Source organism: Schistocerca piceifrons, chromosome 1 (assembly GCF_021461385.2).
Source record: "Schistocerca piceifrons isolate TAMUIC-IGC-003096 chromosome 1, iqSchPice1.1, whole genome shotgun sequence".
In the NCBI taxonomy this organism is placed as follows: Eukaryota; Metazoa; Arthropoda; class Insecta; order Orthoptera; family Acrididae; genus Schistocerca; species Schistocerca piceifrons.
The window spans coordinates 358807954-358829054 of record NC_060138.1 but is presented as its reverse complement, the minus strand read 5'-3'; the positions used below and the strand labels follow the sequence as shown (position 1 = coordinate 358829054).

At 38.7% G+C, this 21101-nt stretch overlaps 1 protein-coding gene across 2 annotated transcripts in view; it reads left to right on the top strand.

Annotated features, from left to right (window-relative positions):
- Positions 1-15329, top strand: part of LOC124793699 (probable glucosamine 6-phosphate N-acetyltransferase) — a 41210-nt gene extending 25881 nt beyond the window's left edge. The window contains exon 6 of one of the 2 annotated variants that reach the window (XM_047258042.1): positions 14962-15329. In XM_047258042.1, coding sequence (XP_047113998.1) covers positions 14962-15154 — 193 coding nt within the window. In that variant the 3' untranslated portion in view covers positions 15155-15329. Of the gene's footprint in view, positions 1-3700; positions 4148-14961 lie in introns of those variants that run through there. The other variant, XM_047258041.1, reaches the window with a different exon arrangement.
- The last annotated feature ends 5772 nt before the right edge of the window (positions 15330-21101 follow it).

Here is a 21101-nt window from a genome sequence, read left to right as displayed (position 1 = left end):
ATATCACTGCCTTGAGAAAAATTACACTGAAGTGCCAAAGAAACTGGTATAGGCATGTGTACTCAAGTACAGAGAGATATAAAGAGGCAGAATACAATGCTGCAGTCGGCAACGCCTCTACAAGATGACAAGTGTCTGGCACAGTTGTTAGATTGGTTACTGCTGCTACAAGGGCATGTTATAAAGATTTATGAGAGTTTGAACATGGCATTATAGTCGGCGCACTAGCAATGGGACACAGCAACTCCAAGGTAGTGATGAAGTGGGATTTTTCCTGTATGACCATTTCACAAATGTACCGTAAATATCAGGAATCCAGTAAAACATCAAATCTCCTTCATCACCATGGCCAGGGAAAAATCTTGCAAGAACAGGACCAATGACGACTGAAGAGAATTGTCCAACGTGACAGGCGTGCAACCCTTGTGCAAATTGGTGCAGATTCCAGTGCTGGGCCATCAACAAGTGTCAGCGTGCAAGCCATTCAGCGAAACATCATCTATATGGGTTTTCGGAACTGATGGCCCACTTGTGTACCCTTGATGACTGTATGACACAAAGCTTTACGCCTCATCTGGGCCCGTCAACACCGACATTGGACTGTTGATGAGTGGAAACATGTTGCCTGGTCAGACAAGTCTCGTTTCAAATTGTGTAGAGCGGATGGACATGTACCAGTATGGAGACAACCTCATGAATCCATGGATCCTGTATGTCAGCAGGGGACTGTTCAAGCTGGTGAAGATCATCTAATGGTGTGGGGCGTGTGCAGTTGGAGTGATATAGGAAACTTATATGTCTAGATACAACTCTGACAAGTGACACGTATGTAAGCATCCTGTCTGATCACCTGCACCTATTCATGTTCATTGTGCATTCCGACATACTTGGGCAATTACAGCAGGACAATGCAACAGCCTACATGTCCAGAATTGCTACAGAGTGGCTCCAGGAACACTCTTCTGAGTTCAAACACTTGCTCTGGTCACCAAATCCACCAGGCGTGTACATGACTGAGCATATCAGAGATGCCTTGCAACATGCTGTTCAGAAGAGATGTCCACCCCCACGTACTCATGGATTTATGGACAGCCCTGCAGGATTCATGGTGTCAGTTCCCTCCAGCACTTCTTCAGACATTAGTTGCGTCCATACTGCGTCATATTGCAGCCCTTCTGCATGCTTGTGCGGAGCCCTTACACGATAGTAGGCAGGTGTACCAGTTTCTTTGGCTCTGCAGTATAATTCCTTGTATTTCACTTCAAGAAAATTGCGCTTGCTTTGTAGGTCCTCTTCTTTTCAACACTAGGCTGGGAAGATTAGTTTAAACACCACCATATTTTGTTTTGTTTCATTGTGCTGCACAATATGCAGTTGAATTCTAACGATTCCAACACGAAATACATTGTGATGATTCTTTGTAAGTAACAACCACCCCTTTCCAGAATGAGATTTTCACTCTGCAGCGGAGTGTGCGCTGATATGAAACTTCCTGGCAGATTAAAACTGTGTGCCCGACCGAGACTCGAACTCGGGACATTTGCCTTTCACGGGCAAGTGCTCTACCATCTGAGCTACCGAAGCACGACTCACACCCGGTCCTCACAGCTTTACTTCTGCCAGTATCTCGTCTCCTACCTTCCAGACTTTACAGAAGCTCTCCTGCGAACCTTGCAGAACTAGCACTCCTGAAAGAGAGGATACTGCGGAGACATGGCTTAGCCACAGCCTGGGGGATGTTTCCAGAATGAGATTTTCACTCTGCAGCGGAGTGTGCGCTGATATGAAACTTCCTGGCAGATTAAAACTGTGTGCCCGACCGAGACTCGAACTCAGGACCTTTGCCTTTCGCGGGCAAGTGGTAGAGCACTTGCCCGCGAAAGGCAAAGGTCCCGATTTTGAGTCTCGGTCGGGCACACAGTTTTAATCTGCCAGGAAGTTTCATATCAGCGCACACTCCGCTGCAGAGTGAAAATCTCATTCTGGAAACATCCCCCAGGCTGTGGCTAAGCCATGTCTCCGCAGTATCCTCTCTTTCAGGAGTGCTAGTTCTGCAAGGTTCGCAGGAGAGCTTCTGTAAAGTTTGGAAGGTAGGAGACGAGATACTGGCAGAAGTAGAGCTGTGAGGACCGGGCGTGAGTCGTGCTTCGGTAGCTCAGATGGTAGAGCACTTGCCCGCGAACGGCAAAGGTCCTGAGTTCGAGTCTCGGTCGGGCACACAGTTTTAATCTGCCAGGAAGTTTCAACCACCCCTTTGTTTGTTGCACATGACGTTCCTTGAATTCTTAGCTCAGTACTGTTATTCATGTTTCGAATATTGCTTTTCTTTTCCATCATAAAGCAAAGGACACCAAAGACTAATGTTGGGAAGAACTGAAGTGAAGTAAAATGGGATATTGCTTATTGCATGTTGGAAAGAGAGTGAGTTACATGTGCTCAGCACATTCATGATGTCACAAAAAAATGAATGTACACACTGTGAAACCTAGCGTGATATTTTGAATTATCGAGGCTTCTTTGCTGCTTCCAACCCATCTCAAGTTATTAGTCACGGCAAATTCAACAGCTTACATGGAAAAGAACAAAAATATTACATTTTGGCAGTTTCAGTGTTTCTCATCTCCAATCTTCAATTAGCTGATAGAAAAAGCATACACAATTTCTTGAATATTCCTTGCAACAGGTCACAGACTGCTATGTGATGGCAAAGACGTGAGCATTATTTTTCATTTTTGGACTATGATTATTTCATCCCTGTCATGCCATTGCATTTTTCCTTCTCTCTGTTTTGAAAAACAAATTACACAGGTATGGGCTTATAAAATTAAATATTTCTGGCTTCTAGCGATCACATTCTTTAAACTTTACATTTTAAACATGAGACTCTCATGGTACCATCTGTTAGTCTTTATTTTTCTGGTTCTAAACCAACTCTGTCATTTATTGGTATTCTGTTTGTACCATAAGCTTATGTCTTCTCTCATCTCCCACCTCCCACTGTTACCTACATGTATTGCCTATTGTGTTGGAAAACTTCTGATATACTTGTCTGGAATTTCTCAGCTACTGCAATCCACTGTGAATAACCTATGCCGTATATGTTCCTCTTGACCTGAGATTCGACCTGTTCTGTATGTGTACTGTTTGACATGAGATTCTGTGTGACTCGTTTCATTGTTTACTGGTTTTAAAAATTGTTTCGTACCATGCTAACTTTTTACATTTTTAAGGAAGAAAATCATGCTGAATGTTCAAAATTGAGAATTTATTTAATTATTTTGTTGCCTCATGAGACAGTGGTCTCATATTGCAATTTTTCTTGATTGTTGTCAAAAAAAAGTATGCAGGTCTTCACCCTTCAGTGAAATAATTAACCTAAGTTTATAGGAACAGTTAAATTAATGGCTTCATGGTATTCTTTCCGGTACTTTAATAGGAGCCACCAAGTAATGTACATAGCACTCACAACTTATAGTTAGTAAAATTAATATTGGGAGGAGGTGTATTAAATGACAAAATTTAAAGTTTATTATAACTGAGTTAGCCATAATAACACTAAATAAAGATGTGCATCTTCATCTGTGAGATATTATTAGCTGTAGAACATGCCCTTAAAGTGGAGGTATCATAAAATAATTTTCTGAGGGTTTTGTGTTATTTGGACGGTGTATCTCACTTTTAAAAAAATTCTCCATTACAGAATTGTGACAACCGTTGCATTGTTGGCTAAGACACTGAACTGCTACAAGATCACCCTGGAGTGCAAAGACAAATTAATACCATTTTATCAAAGCATAGGCTATGTTCTGGAGCCTGGGAATTCAAATTCTATGTCGATACGTTTTGATGCTCCTCAAAAAAAGCACACCCCAAATGCTGCTGCAAAATTATAAGTTTATAAGTTTCCCAGATATAATGGATGTAACACTCTGTAACAATTGTACTTAATATTCTCCTTTTGGCATGTGTATTTTGAAATTTAACTTTTATTTAATTTCGTTACTTTGATAATCTGTCCATTTCAATTGAATATAGGGTATGAAACCAATTTGTTGACTTTTCATGTGCAGATTTATATCATGCAGCACAATATCTGTAAATGCTTGTGAATGATTTTTGAATTAAATCTAATGTCCTGCATAACAAATTACTTTTAATTTCTTTCGCAATACTTCTAACTTTTTTTTTACCAGAGTGTTTAGAGTGGTAAGTATTGTACTATAAGCATATACAACATCAGATAGTTTTTTTTTCTATATCTGTCTTGTTAATTATGCTGAGCAGCACTGATTTTGTGTATACTCATAAATGTCAAAATTAGACCACACTAAAAATATTTCATAAAGCTTGCAGTGGTTTGAACTAGGTTCGTTTTGTGGCATTGAAATACAGAATGGAAAGGAGAAAAAAAGACATTAATGGGGAAATATACTAGTTAGAATCATAGTTCTGGGGCTGCACAAAACAGAGGAAGGATGATTGGAGGTGCTGATACAAATGGTGCCTTTTGCATAGAAGGGAGTAAAAAACTTACAGGAATAACTCCTATATTAGGATTCATTTGTAGATGCCTTTGTTATAAGCTGGAGCAGCTGCATAAACAGTTGCTTACATCATAGTGTTTCTAAATGGCATAGCAGAGAAAGACGAAACGTGTACTCGTAAAAGAATAGTTCACTGGAAGTCTTTGTGCACAATTGTGAATCACTTTGTAGTGAGTAGTTTTTTATCATAACTAATGAAATAAAAGCTATGTGGGTGTTTCTCTTTGTGTGAATGCATTTCAGTGATTAAATAATTGTTTTAAAGTCAGTAGTTAAGAGTTGAGATTGAGTAAAAATGTATGTTGTTACCACATTCCTTCACTGTACTGTACTTTACATGTTGCAAGGGCCTTATCGACCATACACCTGCTCTATAAGCCTCTTCCACTTCTGTCTGTCCAGTGCACTGTAGCTTTGCCAGTTTTTGTTCAAGGAAATCCTGTCCTGTTTCCGAGGCTGGCGTTGAGTATCCTGACCGTTTGGTATTTTTACATGAGTGGGTTGGTAGCCCTCTGCACAACTCTAACCTGGAGGACCAGTAGTCTTGACTTTGGGGTACTCTACCCATAGGAGGGTCGCCTTCACCGCGGCTGAGTGAGCCTCTCCTGCCCGTGCTAGTTTTGGTCCACCCCAGGTATTTCTTTTTCCCCCGTACCCTCTATATATAGAGAGCATTCCTCTATCCGCCACCTAGGGAGGTGCGCAATGGGGGACTAGCAAACTGCCTTCACTATACTGCCCCAAATTAAGTATAAAACTTTGTTTGCACTGAGTTTGAAAAATATTTTGCAACAATATTCACTATATTGCTAACAGGTAATGCAGGACTCCTAATGTTTGGAACATACTGCAAACACAAGAACAGTTGTCTATGGCTATGTCAGGAAATAGTTGGGGTATCTTGAACAGTACAGGATGGAAGTCCAAATCTGGTTGCATGAAAAGCAAATACAGTTAAGAATATTTTCAAATCAAAGAGGCCCCAGTACACCATATATTAGGTGTTAATATATGATGTGTGATGTAAAAGTAATGGGAATTTTTGTTTTTCTTAAAGAATCTTCATTTAATGATGATGATCATCAACAACAACATCAGTGCATTTTGTGATCTTGGAATCACTTCCGGAACTCACTTTTTGTTATGGTGTCCAACTCCTTCAGTGGTTCTGTTTTTGTTTCATCAGTGGTGGCAAAAGACATCCTTTCGTGGTTACCTTCAGCCTAGGTAATAGAAAGAAGTCACAGGGAGCCATGTCCAGTGAATATGGCGGCTGAGGCAAGATAGTGGATTTGTTTTTTTGCCAAAAAATTGCGAATATGTGTTGAGCTCTGAGTGGGAGTGTTATCATGATGCAATTTCCCTAACTCCAATCATTTTCTTTTGATTGCATCATGCAAAAGGTGCATAGCCTCCAGGTAGTATTCTTTATTGATCGTATGACCGACTCATGATACCAGTATACCCATGTTTTGTCATCTCTTTTAACCTTGTCTAGAAGTTCTGAATTGCTGTTGATTTCATTCTGCAATTCCTGAACGATGTCTACATGATGTCATTTTTGGTCAGAATTCGACGATTTCGGAACAGACTTTGCTGCTACATGTTTCATGTCACGTCCCCCCCCCCCCCCCCCCCCCCCCAAAAAGAAAGGGGGGGGGGGCAAATGATATGCCGACATCATCAGCAACCTGTCTGATTTTTATTCAGCGATTTTTCCAGAACCATTTTCTTTACTTCTTCCAGATTGTTATCAGTAATTGATGAGCTAAAGTGCGCAGGGTGGTTGTCATCTTCAACTCGACACTCTTTGAAACAGTTATATAACTCATAGAGCCTTGTTACTCACAGTAGATTCACCAAAAGCTGCAGTCAACATTTCAAGTGCAGTGCTGCACTTTATTTCATTTTTCAAGCAACATTTAATGCAGATTCTTTGCTCCATCTTTTTCTAAAGTAAAAATTCATCGAGCACTAAAAAGCTTTTATAACCTTTTCGATGTCAGCAATAAACTAAATATTCAAAACAGCCAAAAATGTGAATGTGCAACAAGTACATGAGTATCAACTAGAGAAAAAATTGTAAATTGGATGTATAAAACCTGTTAAATTAAAAAAATACTTGTTAATTTTTAATCACACGTCATACGTCAAAATACATAAAGGCAGAAGAAAGAGAACTAAAATGGATGTTCTGACTATTGTTGTCCAATATTTTGAAAAATAAGACAAGATTAGCATTTAAATTTATAAGTGTAGCAGGTTTGTAATGAGAACTGTCCAGACATCATACACTGTTGCAGGAACAATAGCATAATACTAATGTTGCAGTGCTAATGGAATTAATTATTGAATAAATCGTAGTTTTCTCAAAGACTTCCAGTACATTCATAAGTGCACTGATTCTGAAAATCCCCAATGCCTCCATATCATTGCTTCAGAGTTTGGAATGTACTTGATAAATTTGAACATAATCATATTTTATCATTTGCTCCTTTTAAGATCATTAGTACATGGTACTGTGTCTGATTAAATTGCTCTTCAACATTGGTGTAAGTCAGTAAATAAGAGGGTGGATTTCATTTGCATAAAAAGTTGATATCCTAGTGAGGAATATAATGAAAATATTCCAGGAAAGGATTCAAATCTGTCAAAAGCTTAATATTTTCAGAGTTCTTCAACATACATAAACCTATTAGAGAGAGAGAGTAATATAGCATCGCTAAATACTGCTGTTACGTGACATATTAAGTGTCTATAGGCTACCAAGAGCTTTGAATGACTTAAGATAAAATAAGGCAGAAGGGAAAGATAACATCCCTTCTGAATTTCTAAAATCATTGGGGGAAGTGGCAACAAAATGACTATTCATGTCGGTGTGTAGAATGTATGAGACTGGTGATATACCATCAGGCTTGTAAAAAAACATCATCCATACAATTTGAAGGATAGCAAGAGTTGATAAGTGCTAGAATTATAGCACAATGACCTTAACTGCTTGCGCATCCAAGCTGCCGACAAGAATAATATACAGAAGAATAGAAAAGAAATTAAACACCCGTTAGATGACAAATCAGTTTGACTTAAAGGAAAGGTAGAGCACAATAGAGGCAGTTCTGAAGTCACAGTTGATAGTGGAAGCAAGACTGAAGAAAAATCAAGACACATTCATAGGATTTATTGACCTGGAAAAAGTGTTACACAGTGTAAAATGATGCAAGTGTTCAAGATTCTGAGACAAGTAGGGATAAGCTATAGGGAATGATCGGTTAGTATACAGTATGTACAAGAACCAAGGGGGAGCAACAAGACAAAGAATGAAGTGCTCAGATTAGAAAGAGTGTAAGACAAGGATGTAGTCTTTGGCCCCCACTGTTGAACCTATACATCAAAGAAGCAATGACAAAAAAAAAAAAAAAAAGAAAGAAAGATTCTAGAGTGGGTTTAAAATTCAGTGTGGAAGGATATCAATGATAGATGCATTGATGACATTGTTATCCTCAGTGAAAGTGAAGAAGATGACCAGATCTGTTGATTGGAATGAACAATCTAATGTATAGAGTATATGGATTGAGAATAAATTGAAGAATGACAAAACTAATGAGAAGTAGTAGAATGAGAACAGTAGGAAACTTAGCATCAGGATTGGGGATCACGAAGTTGGCAGAATTAAGGAATTCTGCTACCTGGGCAGCAAGATAGCCCATTATGGACAGAGCAAGGAGGGCAAAAAAGCAGAATAGCAGTGGCAAAAAAAAAGCACTCCTGGCAAAGAGACGTCTGCTAATATCAAACTTAGGCCTTAATTTTAGGAATAAATTTCTGAGAGAATGTGTGTTTGAAGCACAGCATTGTATGTTAGTGGAAAATGGTCTATGAGACAACCAGAACAGAAGAGAATTGAAGCATATGAGGTGTGGTAGTACAGAAGAATGTTGAAAATTATGTGGAAAGGATGTATGTGGAAAACACAGACAAGAAGAAAGGACAATATGATAGGACACCTGGTGCTAGAGGGAGCTGTAGAGGATAAAAACTTGAAGTCAAAGAGCGAAATACATCCTGCAAATAATTGAGGATGTAGGTTGCAGTTGCTACTCTGAGATGAAAAGGTTGGCACAGGAGAGGAATTTGTGGTGGTCCAAATAAAATCAATGAGAAGACTGATGATTTAAAAAGGATAGAATCATTTTCCTGTAGAGTCATGATGCAAATTGGAGGATTTGTAACATCATTAAAAGTCTAAAAAAAATATGAAACAAGTTGTTGTGTAAATCAGGAATATTGAGACATTTTGCTGAAAAATGTATGACATAATTTTTAACAATGTACAGTACACATTTATGAGTTACCTGTTTAACAAGAGAAAACTATAAAGACTCATTTCAATTCATAATTCACTGAAATAAAATAAATGTAATAGATGATTATGAAATTAGTTAAATGTCGTTACATGAAATGTTATCAATGAAATTTGTTCAGGAATGTTAAGTGAAATTAAAATTTATGATAAACAAGATATGATCCTGCATCAGCTGCTTTCCATGAGCTGTTGTCTTAAACATTAGGCTACCTGAACAATAGAAGACAATGTCATTGCCAGTGAGACTTTGAATAAAGTTTTCTGGATGTAGCAACAAAACTGGAGTCACATAGTTCAGTTGGAAATGCAAAGGGCTATGTTGAAAATGTTATCCTGAAAAACAGTTTAAAGAGTGGAAGTTAATATTTATCAAATTCTCAAAAACAAAACCTTATATAATGCTGATGGAATCCTGTCTTGAGTTCTGAGAAGTTCTGATTTCTAGTGATATATGTCATACAAAGTCTACTGAGATTAAATTATGCTATTATGAAGCTTTATGTGTAAGAAGGGTGATGGCAATTAAATAAATATTGTACAGTTTCCATAATAACACCTTATCCAAAATCCATGAGAACAGAATGGACATTGCAGGATAGGAGCAACAAACAAAAATTAGGACTATAAACCACTGACCCTCAAGCCTCGTTTACATGTGCAACATAGTTGTCTCATTCGCCTACTTGCGACAAGTAAATCCACTGCAGTACATTTAATCATGTGATGAATGGTCATTTTTGTTTACACATCAGTGCCAATAAAGAGTCTATTGTGAGAATTGTCTCCTCTTTAGCCTAACACCTTAATGGTGAAAGTCAGTTTAAGAGGGACCATCCTTTTTCAGGAAAAAATAGTAACCTATGTAGGAATAAACAATAATAATAGAGTTCATTATGGTCCAAAGCAAAGTTTATTGTGGATGTTCTTGACAAAGATCTATGGTAAATTCTCCGCACTCCTGAGAATGGATGGGGAATGTCATCCAAACATTTCAAAACATCTGCATTTATCTGTTTGAGAAAATATGTACGTTACAAACATGTCAAAGAACATTTAGAAGCCAGCAAATAATGTCTAAAATTACTTTTCTTATTAAATGGATCTGACTTTGTCATTTTTAAATAATTTTCATTAATTTATCAGTTACGTTATTTATGCATACTGCAAGGTTTTTCTTGGTGTGGGTATTATAAAACATTAGTACCTTACTGCTCTTAACATTTTATCTGTCGTGGGAGAATACTAGTAAAATAATAATAGTAATACTGGTATCAAGTAAGTTGCTGTGTGGTACATAGACATACACAACACTGTATGGTTTGCTTTCAAGGTACCACGTTTTGTTCTGATTTAATTACACACTCTTTCACTGATGCACAAGTTCACATACTTGCAGTGACAGCAGTAGCCTCTTGTAGAGGTGGTGCAATTAAGTAGAAGCAGAATGTTTAGTTACTGATGGAGTGGTAAATGAGGATAGCAGTGTGAGATATCAAGTTGTATATGAGGTATCCAAAGTTACAAATAGAATTCCGGGGTGAATATGAGGAACTGGATGCTTTCTATGGAGAAAGTGAATTATCTGAACTGACAAAGGTAGAATGAGTAGAAATCATCTGTGACAGAAGGCAAAATATTATGAAAGAGTTATAGAAAATGAAAATAATTTTAAAAAAGGATGTCAGTGTAGTGACAGTAGTAAAGAAAGGACTTTCATCATTTAAAACTTGAAAGAGTCAGTGTAGAATATCTTCTGTTCCCTGTATTTGTTGCTGAAGCAGGAATTAGTTCTGACACACCATGTACTGTCCAGATGCTTTTGTGCCGGTCACTTTTTGTAAGTTCACAAGTATGTTTGATCTGCCTTAACACACAAATATCAGCGAAAGTCATTAAAGTCCAAATACTTTTTGTTAAGTGCCCAATTACTTCTTCAACATTAAAAATGGACAATAATTAAAGTTTTCTGCTGTGTAATGGAATGTCTTGCATTTTGCTTTTGTTATTGCTTCATACTGGAAATAAATTCTGCATGATGTAAAATATGTAGTATGTGTTTATTTGCAATAATTTTCCAAAATATGCTCCAAAGCCATTTAGGTTTGTACAACAAACAAAATAACACTGACTATTGCTGCACACAAACAGGAGTTTACAAGCAGTGCAAAATGTGTTGAATTTGTTTGTGTAAATGAAAATTTGTACTGGAAAAGAGTACCGGTAACTATTGAGCATCTCAGATAACTAATTTCAACAACTTGTGTTCTTCTCATACTTGTTAGTTTTAGAAACAAATGAATAACATCTTAATAGTATATGTTACTCATTTACTCTCAGTAATGTCCTGAGGCATAGTGGTGGGTTTTTTAAGCTCATCACATAAAAAGAAAGTACCAATGGCAGAAAAATGACTTATCACTAAAGCTTTCAGTAGCTGAGAAATGTATTAAACTTGCAACCAGAAGAAGCACCTTTGATTGTTGCTCAGTAACATATCTGACTGTAGGAAAGTAAATGAGTACCAAAGGACAATTTCTGTCTCTGAATGACAATGCTGGGGTTCAGGCTTGTCTGCTTGAAACCAATAGAGAGTGAGAGAGGGGGACAAACACGTCTGAAATCTTGACTGAGAAAAGAGTAGTAGTCAGCAGGGTACTCAACAACAGAAATTTTATGCAGGTTATTTCAAAAGTACTTCAGCCACCTAAGAATGACATCTGAACAACTTGTATACCGTGTCAGAGTTCAAGATGGCATGTGGAAAGAAGATACACTAACGCATGAAGCATTACCATCAGAGCTGAAATTGTAAAACAGATAGTGTTAGTGATTTTTATTCCTCACTCGTATACTACCTATATTGCATTACAAAGTCCACAGTGTCCAAATTTATTCCAGATCTTTATAATGTCACCTATTTGGGGAGTTTCTTATCTCCAGTTTTCAGACATAAAGCTTTTCATTTCGTACAAATCAAATTTCTAATTCCACCATTAGTGCCACACTGTATTCTTTAGGCACCTTCCACATTTTCACAGCTGTGCTTTCAGTGAAGGCAATCACTTCAAGACAGCATCATACTGATGCAAGGGCATCAAATAAGTTTCTAAATGCAGGGAGGGATATTTATTAATCATGTATGTCTTAATATTTCTTACAGAATGTATTTTGGTCAGTAACTTCAACATCATCAATCTTCAAAATGTTCTTCTTATGACGTAGGATTGTCTCAATGCAGCACTTTGCCACTCTAGACCATTTTTGCACTTCTTTGTATTTGTCTTACTGTACATTCCTCCACTACTTTCAGCTGCTCTAAATAAAAAACTGTTCCTTGGGTTCTGTGATTTTATTGTCGATTAATTTTTTCTTTTTAGTATGCCGGCTATGTATTATTTTTAGCCCTACTTTCAAAGTTGGTCTGTTAAGTTATGCCAGTCATTATTGAAGTTTATCTGCAATTTAGGCAAACGGGGTCAAAAGCAAATGAATGTGGTTTAGGTATGCTCCACTAACATAGCCCTTCCTCATTTTGCAGTCTGAGGAACTGAAAATGTTCTGTAAGACTGTGATTACAGTTTTGCTCATGTGGAAGCTTCTTGTATGAAGAATTTTTCTGAATAACGGAGCCTGGAATCAGCTTGGCCAGTTTGCAAACTGATCACACACCAGAAGAGTCCCTCAATCACCCCTCAGACAATATTGTAATTCAACAATCTGTCTTTGTGCCACACATAATAAATTTAGTTGGAGCACTGCAGACTTTGGTTCATTACGCTGTCTAAAGTGTGAATTGGTGAGCAGCTCACCTACATTTGTCCGTCTTCAAGCGATACGTAAAGATTGTGTAGGTACTGATACCTGCACAGTGTTAACATATGGATTGGCTACTGGATTCCACCCTGGCTGGTTTCTGTAATACCCATTAAGAGGTAATTAAGGGCCTCTCCCTCTGTCTCTTAGTTAAGGCAGCTTCCACTGTTATTAATTTTATACATTTTGTGTCAGTGCACTGTTTTTAGCTTAAATTGCCAGTAGTATTTGTCATTATAAAAATAAGGAAACATTACATCTGTCATGGGGATTGAGTAATCCTGAAATCTGCACTATAATGTGGAGCTCATTTGTACATAAATCAATCAGTACAGAGTAGTACAGAATAAATTATGAAGTTGTGGTGGGTTATCAACTAACCTAAACTAACCTACAATTTGTGTTAATTTAAACGATTATTTTTTTGCATAAGCGACTGTAATTTTCATATGCTTGTTTGTTGGATTGCTTAAAAACGTTCCTCACATTGTCTGCTGTACAGCAAAATATTATCATAAAGTTTCTAGGGGCTGTGATGGACTATTCCTAACTCTTTATACTTTTATTAACAGTCTCTTTGAGAAAAAAGAGATCATGAAGAACGAGTCCTGGATTTCTGAAGCCTTTTCCTTTTTTAAAACTATTGGAACAGACCTTTACATTTCACATGAGGGTTATGCTGAAAGTTTTTAGCAGAAATTCGGAAAGAAGTTTTGTTTACAATGTAACTGTTACAACTTTTCAAAATACTCTCCATAAATACTTATGCATTTTTCCATCCTTTGAAACCACATTGAAAATACCACAGTCGAAGCTTCTTTGGGGAAACCACTTTGAGCACTGTTGCATGATGCAATAGTCTCTTCATCATATGAAAAACACTGCCCACAAATGTTTTTCTTTCACCTTTGAGAACAGGAAGAAATCATACAGGACTAGGCTAGATGAATAGGGTGGGTTCAGTAAAACACCTTTTCCTTCTACAAGAAGTCCATTGTTCTGGCAGCTGTGTGCACTGGGGCATTGTCGTGATGCAGAAGAAGGTGACCACTCTTTGATCTCCATGTGGCAATGACTTTCAGCACACATTCAGTCCCGTTCCACTCAGCATTGACAGTGCAAGCTGTGTTCAAGGTCACAGAGGTGAGATGACCCATTGTGGTGCAGAAAGTGGTCACCATCTTCTTTCCAGAGCTCATACCTCTCCAAATTTCGCGGGTGGTTCCTCACTGGGAATGCATCATACTGAAGACTCTGTGTTTCAGAATCATAATGGTACACCCATATTTCACCACCTATGACAATATTGTAAATGTCTTCAGACTGCCCTTGTCAAATTTTTCAAGCATAAACATCACCACTCCATTCTTGTGCATTGTTGGACTTTTGTCAAAAAATGTGGCACCCATTGGGCACATCTCTTGTCTAGACCTAAATGGTAATGAACAGTAATCTGTGCTGTAGTCAATCCAATATTTAGAATCCCTACAGTGTCACAAACTGTGAGATGAGGATCATCTTCCTGTGAGATATCATTTTGCATGCAGCATTAATGTTTCCTTGGCTTACTGTCATTGCAGAGCATCCGGGACAAGGTTCATCTTCCAGAGATTCCTGACCCCCTTGAAAACTTATGAAACTAATTTCCAGTGGTAGCTCTAGAACATGCACCAGAAAATCATTCTTCCACCTATAACCCTTTTGTTTAGTCATAATATATCATCGCATGAAAATCACAGCACGACAGATCCATCATGCACTCTGCCTGACTCAATACTATCTGTTTTTTCACTCACAGTTCACAGCATGGTTTGAAATCTAGTAGTTGGGAAACTGTATGCTCTAAGGCTGTAAACCAGTACCCTTTCAAACTAAAATAATTCCATTGTCATTAGACTTCCAGTTTAAGAGCTGCTAAACACTTTTGGTACAGCCCCTGTTGTCTCATTTGATTCCATAATCCTAATGTCCATAATTAGATAGACTGTATAATCAGGTGTTATATATGAATCCTTTTCTTTAAAAAATATTGGAACAGATCATAACTCTCCATACCTCATTCATAATCTTAACGTACACAGTTAGGTGGAGTGTGTAATCAAATGTCAAATATGTGCACTGTATGGGAAAGAGTACCAACTGTAGCCTCTGGAAACAAATCTCTTTTTTCACTATATTGCATTGTCAGTAGCTAATTTAAAATTGTTTTGAATTGCATTTGTTTCATGAATCTTCTTTCAGAATTGTGGCAACTGTTGAGTTGCTGGCTAGACAATTGAATTGCTACAAGCTCACTCTGGACTGCAAAGATGATCTGATTCCTTTCTATGAGAACCTTGGGTATGAACTGCAGCCTGGCAATTCAAACTACATGTCGATGCGCTTTCAGAATCAATCTCCAAAATTATTCAAAATTTTGAGGTCAAAATTGTAAATATCTTTAGGTTAAGCCATGTTATGTGTAACTGTCAGTGAAGTAAAATGAAAGAGAAGTATTAATTAATGTAAATACACACAAAACATGTTCTCATGTGAACTTTAAAATAATTTTCAAATTATTTCAATATATTTCATTGTTCACTTGAAAAATAAAGACTGAATAAAGTTAACTGTCTTATTATTGCATGAACTTCAGCTGCGATGTTGGTTATAGAAAATTACTTAACTCCTGCTTTGTACTTAACTGAAGCTAACAGTATCCAGTGTTATGATAAAATATTGTTTTGATTGCCATGAAATGTAAATGTAGTTACAAATGGCGAAATTTTCTCTTGTGCATAATTTATAATTTGTGTAACAGAAATAAAACAACTAAAGCCAGTAATGCTGTTGTTAATTTTAATGGAGGTGATGTGGTATCTTCCATGTGGTCAATGTTAAATTTCCAGTACTTGTGGCACTTTATCCCAGAACACTTTTAAGTTATTGATTTCCGTGTGTCTAAGTAACTAGAGAACTGAAATTACAGCAAAAAGTTTGTAATATTTTTTTTCTATGTTCTTGACGTACAGACTAAAATTTCTATACATTGTGTTAATTATTTCTTCTGACACTGTTTGGTAGAACAACTTCATATTTATGAATGAACAGCCCAATAATGTGGATGCCCTACAATATTACTTAGTTAAGTGGTAGCCAGTTACTATCTGATGACCTTGTAAATTAAATAAATTAGCACTGTAGAACATCCTCATTTTCATGCTTTCCAATTAATTTTGTAAATTGTATTCCATGCACATACAATAGCATTGTGAATATGTACCTTGCAGCATCTGCAACTGTGGAAGGATTAGTATAAAACACATTGTTCCCACGGAGAACAAAAGCTTAAATGTTGTAATAACAATAATTCATACTTCGTAAAAGAGCAGTTACAAATTTCATATCAGGTGAGACTAGGCTGTTGTAATGCTGCCCCAATCAGCCAGAGGCGCAACTCTCTTCACACAATCTGGCAGGTGCATGTAGGCTAACAGCAAGTCAGTCGCATTGCACACATTCTTTGCATGTGTGAGCTACTTAACCATACCTGCTCCTGTGTGCTTGGGCAGTGGAGTATGACCTTGCACATAATGACCTGGCTGCAAGGCTGTCCACACCTCAGCAAGGCTACCCTCCAATGGGCATGCGAGCTGGAATAGCCTAAGATAGAGGATACAAATTTACTGTTAGCATTTCTTTGAATTTTCCATTCCTTGTATAGTGATATACCGAATGTAACTTAATCTAATGCCACTTAAATCATGTTCAGTATCCATTTGTTAACTCAATATTTAAGGAACTAAGTAACATACAGAAAAATTTACACATGTCTCTGTCCTAAAATAAGTATCCTAAGCCAGTAATTTTCAAAACGAGCAGAAAGTCGCCCAAAGCGATTTGAACAGTTAATGTTAATAGCCTGTCCCAACAAAATAAATATTATGTCAATGTACAGGTGTAGAAAATGCCACAGAGCAAATTGTTTACTGTGTGGAGGCTGTCTATCTTTTATATTGTGTAGGAGGCTGTGATGCATCCAGCCTAAAAGCAGATGTTGTTGAGCTGAAATTGTGTAGTAGCTTTAAATATCACACAACAGTTGAATGCTGCAGCCGATAGTGGTTGAATCAGAAATAGGATAGATTGCTGGACTATGATGAAGCTTGCCAAATCACGTAAGAGTTTTTGACAGCATACACAGAAAATGGTGAGTTAAAGTAGGGTTAAAAAGACCAAGAAAATCCAACTGTTAATGAATAGTCATGGGAGAGGAACATCAGGAAGTAGTACAGAAATCTCTAGGTACACGTGTGGACGTCAGCAATGTCACTGGTCGTTCGGTCTCTTTGGGGAAAGGTCTTTTTTTTTTTACTAAGATTTCATATTGATCCCCCCCCCCCCCCAAGATCTCATATTGAATATTAAGGGGGAGGAGAGCGAGCAATGTGCCAGCAGCAGTTTCAACCATAATATTAGTTATGCAATTGATGAGAGCTGAATGTAGCATTCTCACGGTCAAATAAATGCAGAGCTTGATGAAGCTTTGCCTTTCGCTCACTCAGAATGTACATGGTATGATTTATTCTGAGTGTTTCCAATAAGAAGTTACTTGCAAGATTAAATTACAAATTGATACCTTGTAACCAGAGTATTGTCTGCCCAATCCCTGTTATTTCTGTTGTTTTCATTAAGTCTTGTTAGGATAAAATTTACTGAAAGACAGATCTGCCTGACAACTATGCTATAGCTGACCCCAGGGGCGGAGGGGTTGCAATGGTATCAGGATGGCAGACAGCAGAGGACTGAGGCAGGTGCAGACTCAGAAAGTTGTGGCTGTCAAAATTATTTTATTTTCTACTTGTACATTAATGCTGCATCGGTGCAGGTTAGTGACCATGCCCCCCACATCAAGGAAAGAGGGCTGGTCGTCCGTCAGCTAGAGTCCGGCCAGCTTGCTGCAACACGCGCATGCCCAGCTTTGTTGAAACCTGTGCACTGTTCTTGGCATGCAACTCCCTTGTGTGAGTCGCTCCACAAATACCTGGCGTCAGTGCCAAATGTAGGTGGTTGGCAATCTCGCTGTGGTAGCCAGCTCTACGGGAAATGACTGCATCCCAACTGCCCTTGATGCTTAGTGGCAAGGTGCGCTCACAGCAGTGGGCTGCCGTGCATGGGATGCCACCCACTTTCTCTGGGCAGGAGTCTGCCTGCTGTTGGAGAGAGCATGGAAGGCCCAATGCACTATGGCATTAAGCCCATAGGTCAGACTCAATGCTGCAAGCTGGTACTGCAACGGAGCCTCGGAATTAATGACTGGTGCTGGTGGCATAGCCCTCAAATCCTGGCAGAACTTTTTGGCTGGAAATGAATATGCTACGACAATAACAGCTATTTATACCAGATAGTAGCACACCTTTTATGCCAATGTGCCACTTTTCATCACGTTCCCTGGAACCTCACTGAAAACTGCTGGTGGAGAAATCCCCTTGCCTGTGCTGTGGATTAAGGCTGCACTGACAGGGTTCACTAGGTGAGCCTGGCCCATCTCATAGTAATTCAAGAGCTCCATTGTTATTAACAACATGACAGTACCTTGTGCTCACCAGTTACTTTAAGTTATAAGCCTTATGTACTAGATTTCTTTGCATACTACTAATCTGATTGTTCCTGTCCCACTTAAGAGACCATTAGTTCCTTTGGAAGCCCCCAACACTTGGTGCCTTTATACTTCTGCCTTTTGCCAGTAATGTGCTCATTCTGTGACCATATACCCTCTTAAACTCAAGTAAATATATTTTTTATCAATATTCACACTTCTGTGCTCTAGGGATCCAGTCTATTGGAATCTGTACTACTGGTGGATCAGGTTGATGGGCAGCTCTTTGCCTCATACATATGAAGGCTATGGACAGCAGAGATAGAGCCACTGTGATGCTAGCTGTTGCAACACTCAAAATCACAATTGCTTGTCATTGCCCTTCCCTAAATTACTTAATGTGCTGCACCAACTGTTGTGCAGAAATCTGTTCTTCTTGCTCGACTGTTCATGGTTCAGGAAATGGATAAGGTCCAGTTTTAATGTATTGTTTAGGACTGTTAGATTCTGCTTTGGAAGCACCTCTAGTGCTCTGTCTGGCCAGTACAACTTTTGCTGTGTCATGTCCATCTGGGTCATCCTCATAACCGTAGTAGGTACATGGAAAATTGGCCTTGTTGTGTCACAACCTGTCCTTTTAATCAACAATCCACTACCCCTCAGCGCTATCTGCCTTGCTTCTGTGAGCCTTCCCTGCTCATAGCAACTTGTCACCACCACACGGAAGAATCCAGTGTAACGTTGCTTTCTGGAAATAAGCTTTTGGTTCCACGATGTCCCTCGGCAATCCAGTCTTTCCTGCCTATGAGTAGCTGCACTGTGCATGTGCTTGTGGCAGTTTGAATCACCCAGGCTGGCTGCACTGTTATCCACTCCCTCTGACACCACTGCAGTTGCTCTTCCGTCATCACCACGTCAGTCTCATCAGAGGTCATCAACACACTGCCTATCTTCACTTGTACAAACTTCCCTATTGTAAAAATGTAACTTCTGCCTATGGGCTCAGCTATCAATCTCCAGCTCCAATGATAGTTCCTTGTGCGCTTTCCACAATTGTGGCAAATACTGCTCTGGTGATAATAGGACAGTACTCAGCTGCTTGTGTAATGTATGATGGATAGCTTGCTGCAAGCTAGCCATTGCAGCTCATGCATTCCATACACTGTATGCAATCGATTATATCAGCCTTGTCATAGTGACTCTTGCATCCTCCACATGCACTCTTGCCTATTTTATTCCTAAATCTCAATTAACGGTGTCCTGCTTCTGTAGGAAAAGCATATTGTTCAACACTTCCCTCTTCAGGTTTGCTATCTGTGAGGTATGCCACTCTACCACCGATTCACTGTCCTTAGCCAATTTCTTCACGGTCTCCCTCAATTCTTTGGTGTCACTGTTATCTGTTGTTCCAAATGCAGTCTTCAAAATTCTGCCGCCATCGTCTGTCCAACTCCACTTCCGTTGCCGTAGAGAACGCAGCACGACCCCGAATGCTTGCTGCATTTGTTCCCTTAATTTTTCATAAGATTTTTTCAATGTCTTACATTCCCCCAAAACTTCCCTGTGTACACCCCAGCTCTTGGCTTCCTTTGAAGAACAGAAAACACCTCCTTGCTTCTCACCTCATTCTAAAATTCCCATGCATTAACATCTAAACTCAGCGTCTAAAAAGAGGCTGGCTGGTAACCACCACATCTTCTTGTTTCACAAAAAGAACTTTTCCCTCTAGGTGCTGATTCAGTAGCAGTCCACTCCATTCCAAGCAAACAGATTCAGCACTATTACAACTAGCTTCTTTCCCATCCTAGTTCTTGGTGCACAGAAACTTGAGTACAGGCATTATCATAATCCTTCGTCCCCCCTCAGGAGGCTGCTGCCACAGATTAGCACTCCCTCGCAAAGAAAATCAAAAGAACCCTTATTGTAACACAAAATGTGTTCCTCTAGTGTCAAATATTACATCCCGACACCTCGCACATGATACTGTAAACAGTCATCAGTAGACATAGTAAAAACGCATCTGTGCTTTCCTCGACCTTAATGCTTGTGGTACCTCCCATACAGGTCCATCCAAATTCTGAGGGCACTGATGAGTGCCATGTTGATCTCTCTAAATATCCGACAACCACCACCAAATTCATATGTCTGCATTTTTCTACCATTCACTACCTCCTGTGGAGATAATCCTGTATTTGTGTGAATCTTTGAAATGTATGCTGACATGACAAATAAGCGATATGTGTCCCATTCATTATGGCATGATTTCACATAGTAGCTTAACATACTTCGGATCATACAATTCACCCTTTCCATTTGACTGTAAGTGAAGTGGACTACTCAGTTTCTTCACACACAACAAGTGACACAATTCCTTTATCAAGTATGACATAAAATTTGTCTCTTGATCTGTAATTGCCACTTCCGGAACCCCAAACTTAAGTATCCAACTGTTGACCATTCCTTTACTGTAAAGGTGATTATTATTGTCAACACAAAACACTTCTCGCTATAGTCTGGTTAAATGGCCCTAAAACGTCCATCCCAATTGTTTCAAATGGTTTTGATGTTTCTGGCAGTCTCTGTAATGGTATTCATGTATGCCTCAAGCCTGCATGCTGTTCAAACTATGTACAGCTTCTCACATACCTATTCGCACTCCCTTCCACCAATATCTCTAAGACACCCTTCGGTTTGTTTGCTCTGCATTCTCCAGGACCAGACAGCACAAGATCATGCATGACCATCAGGACTTCATCCTTCAACTTAACCATCAGTGCTGCTCCTGACCCGTAGTTACCTTACA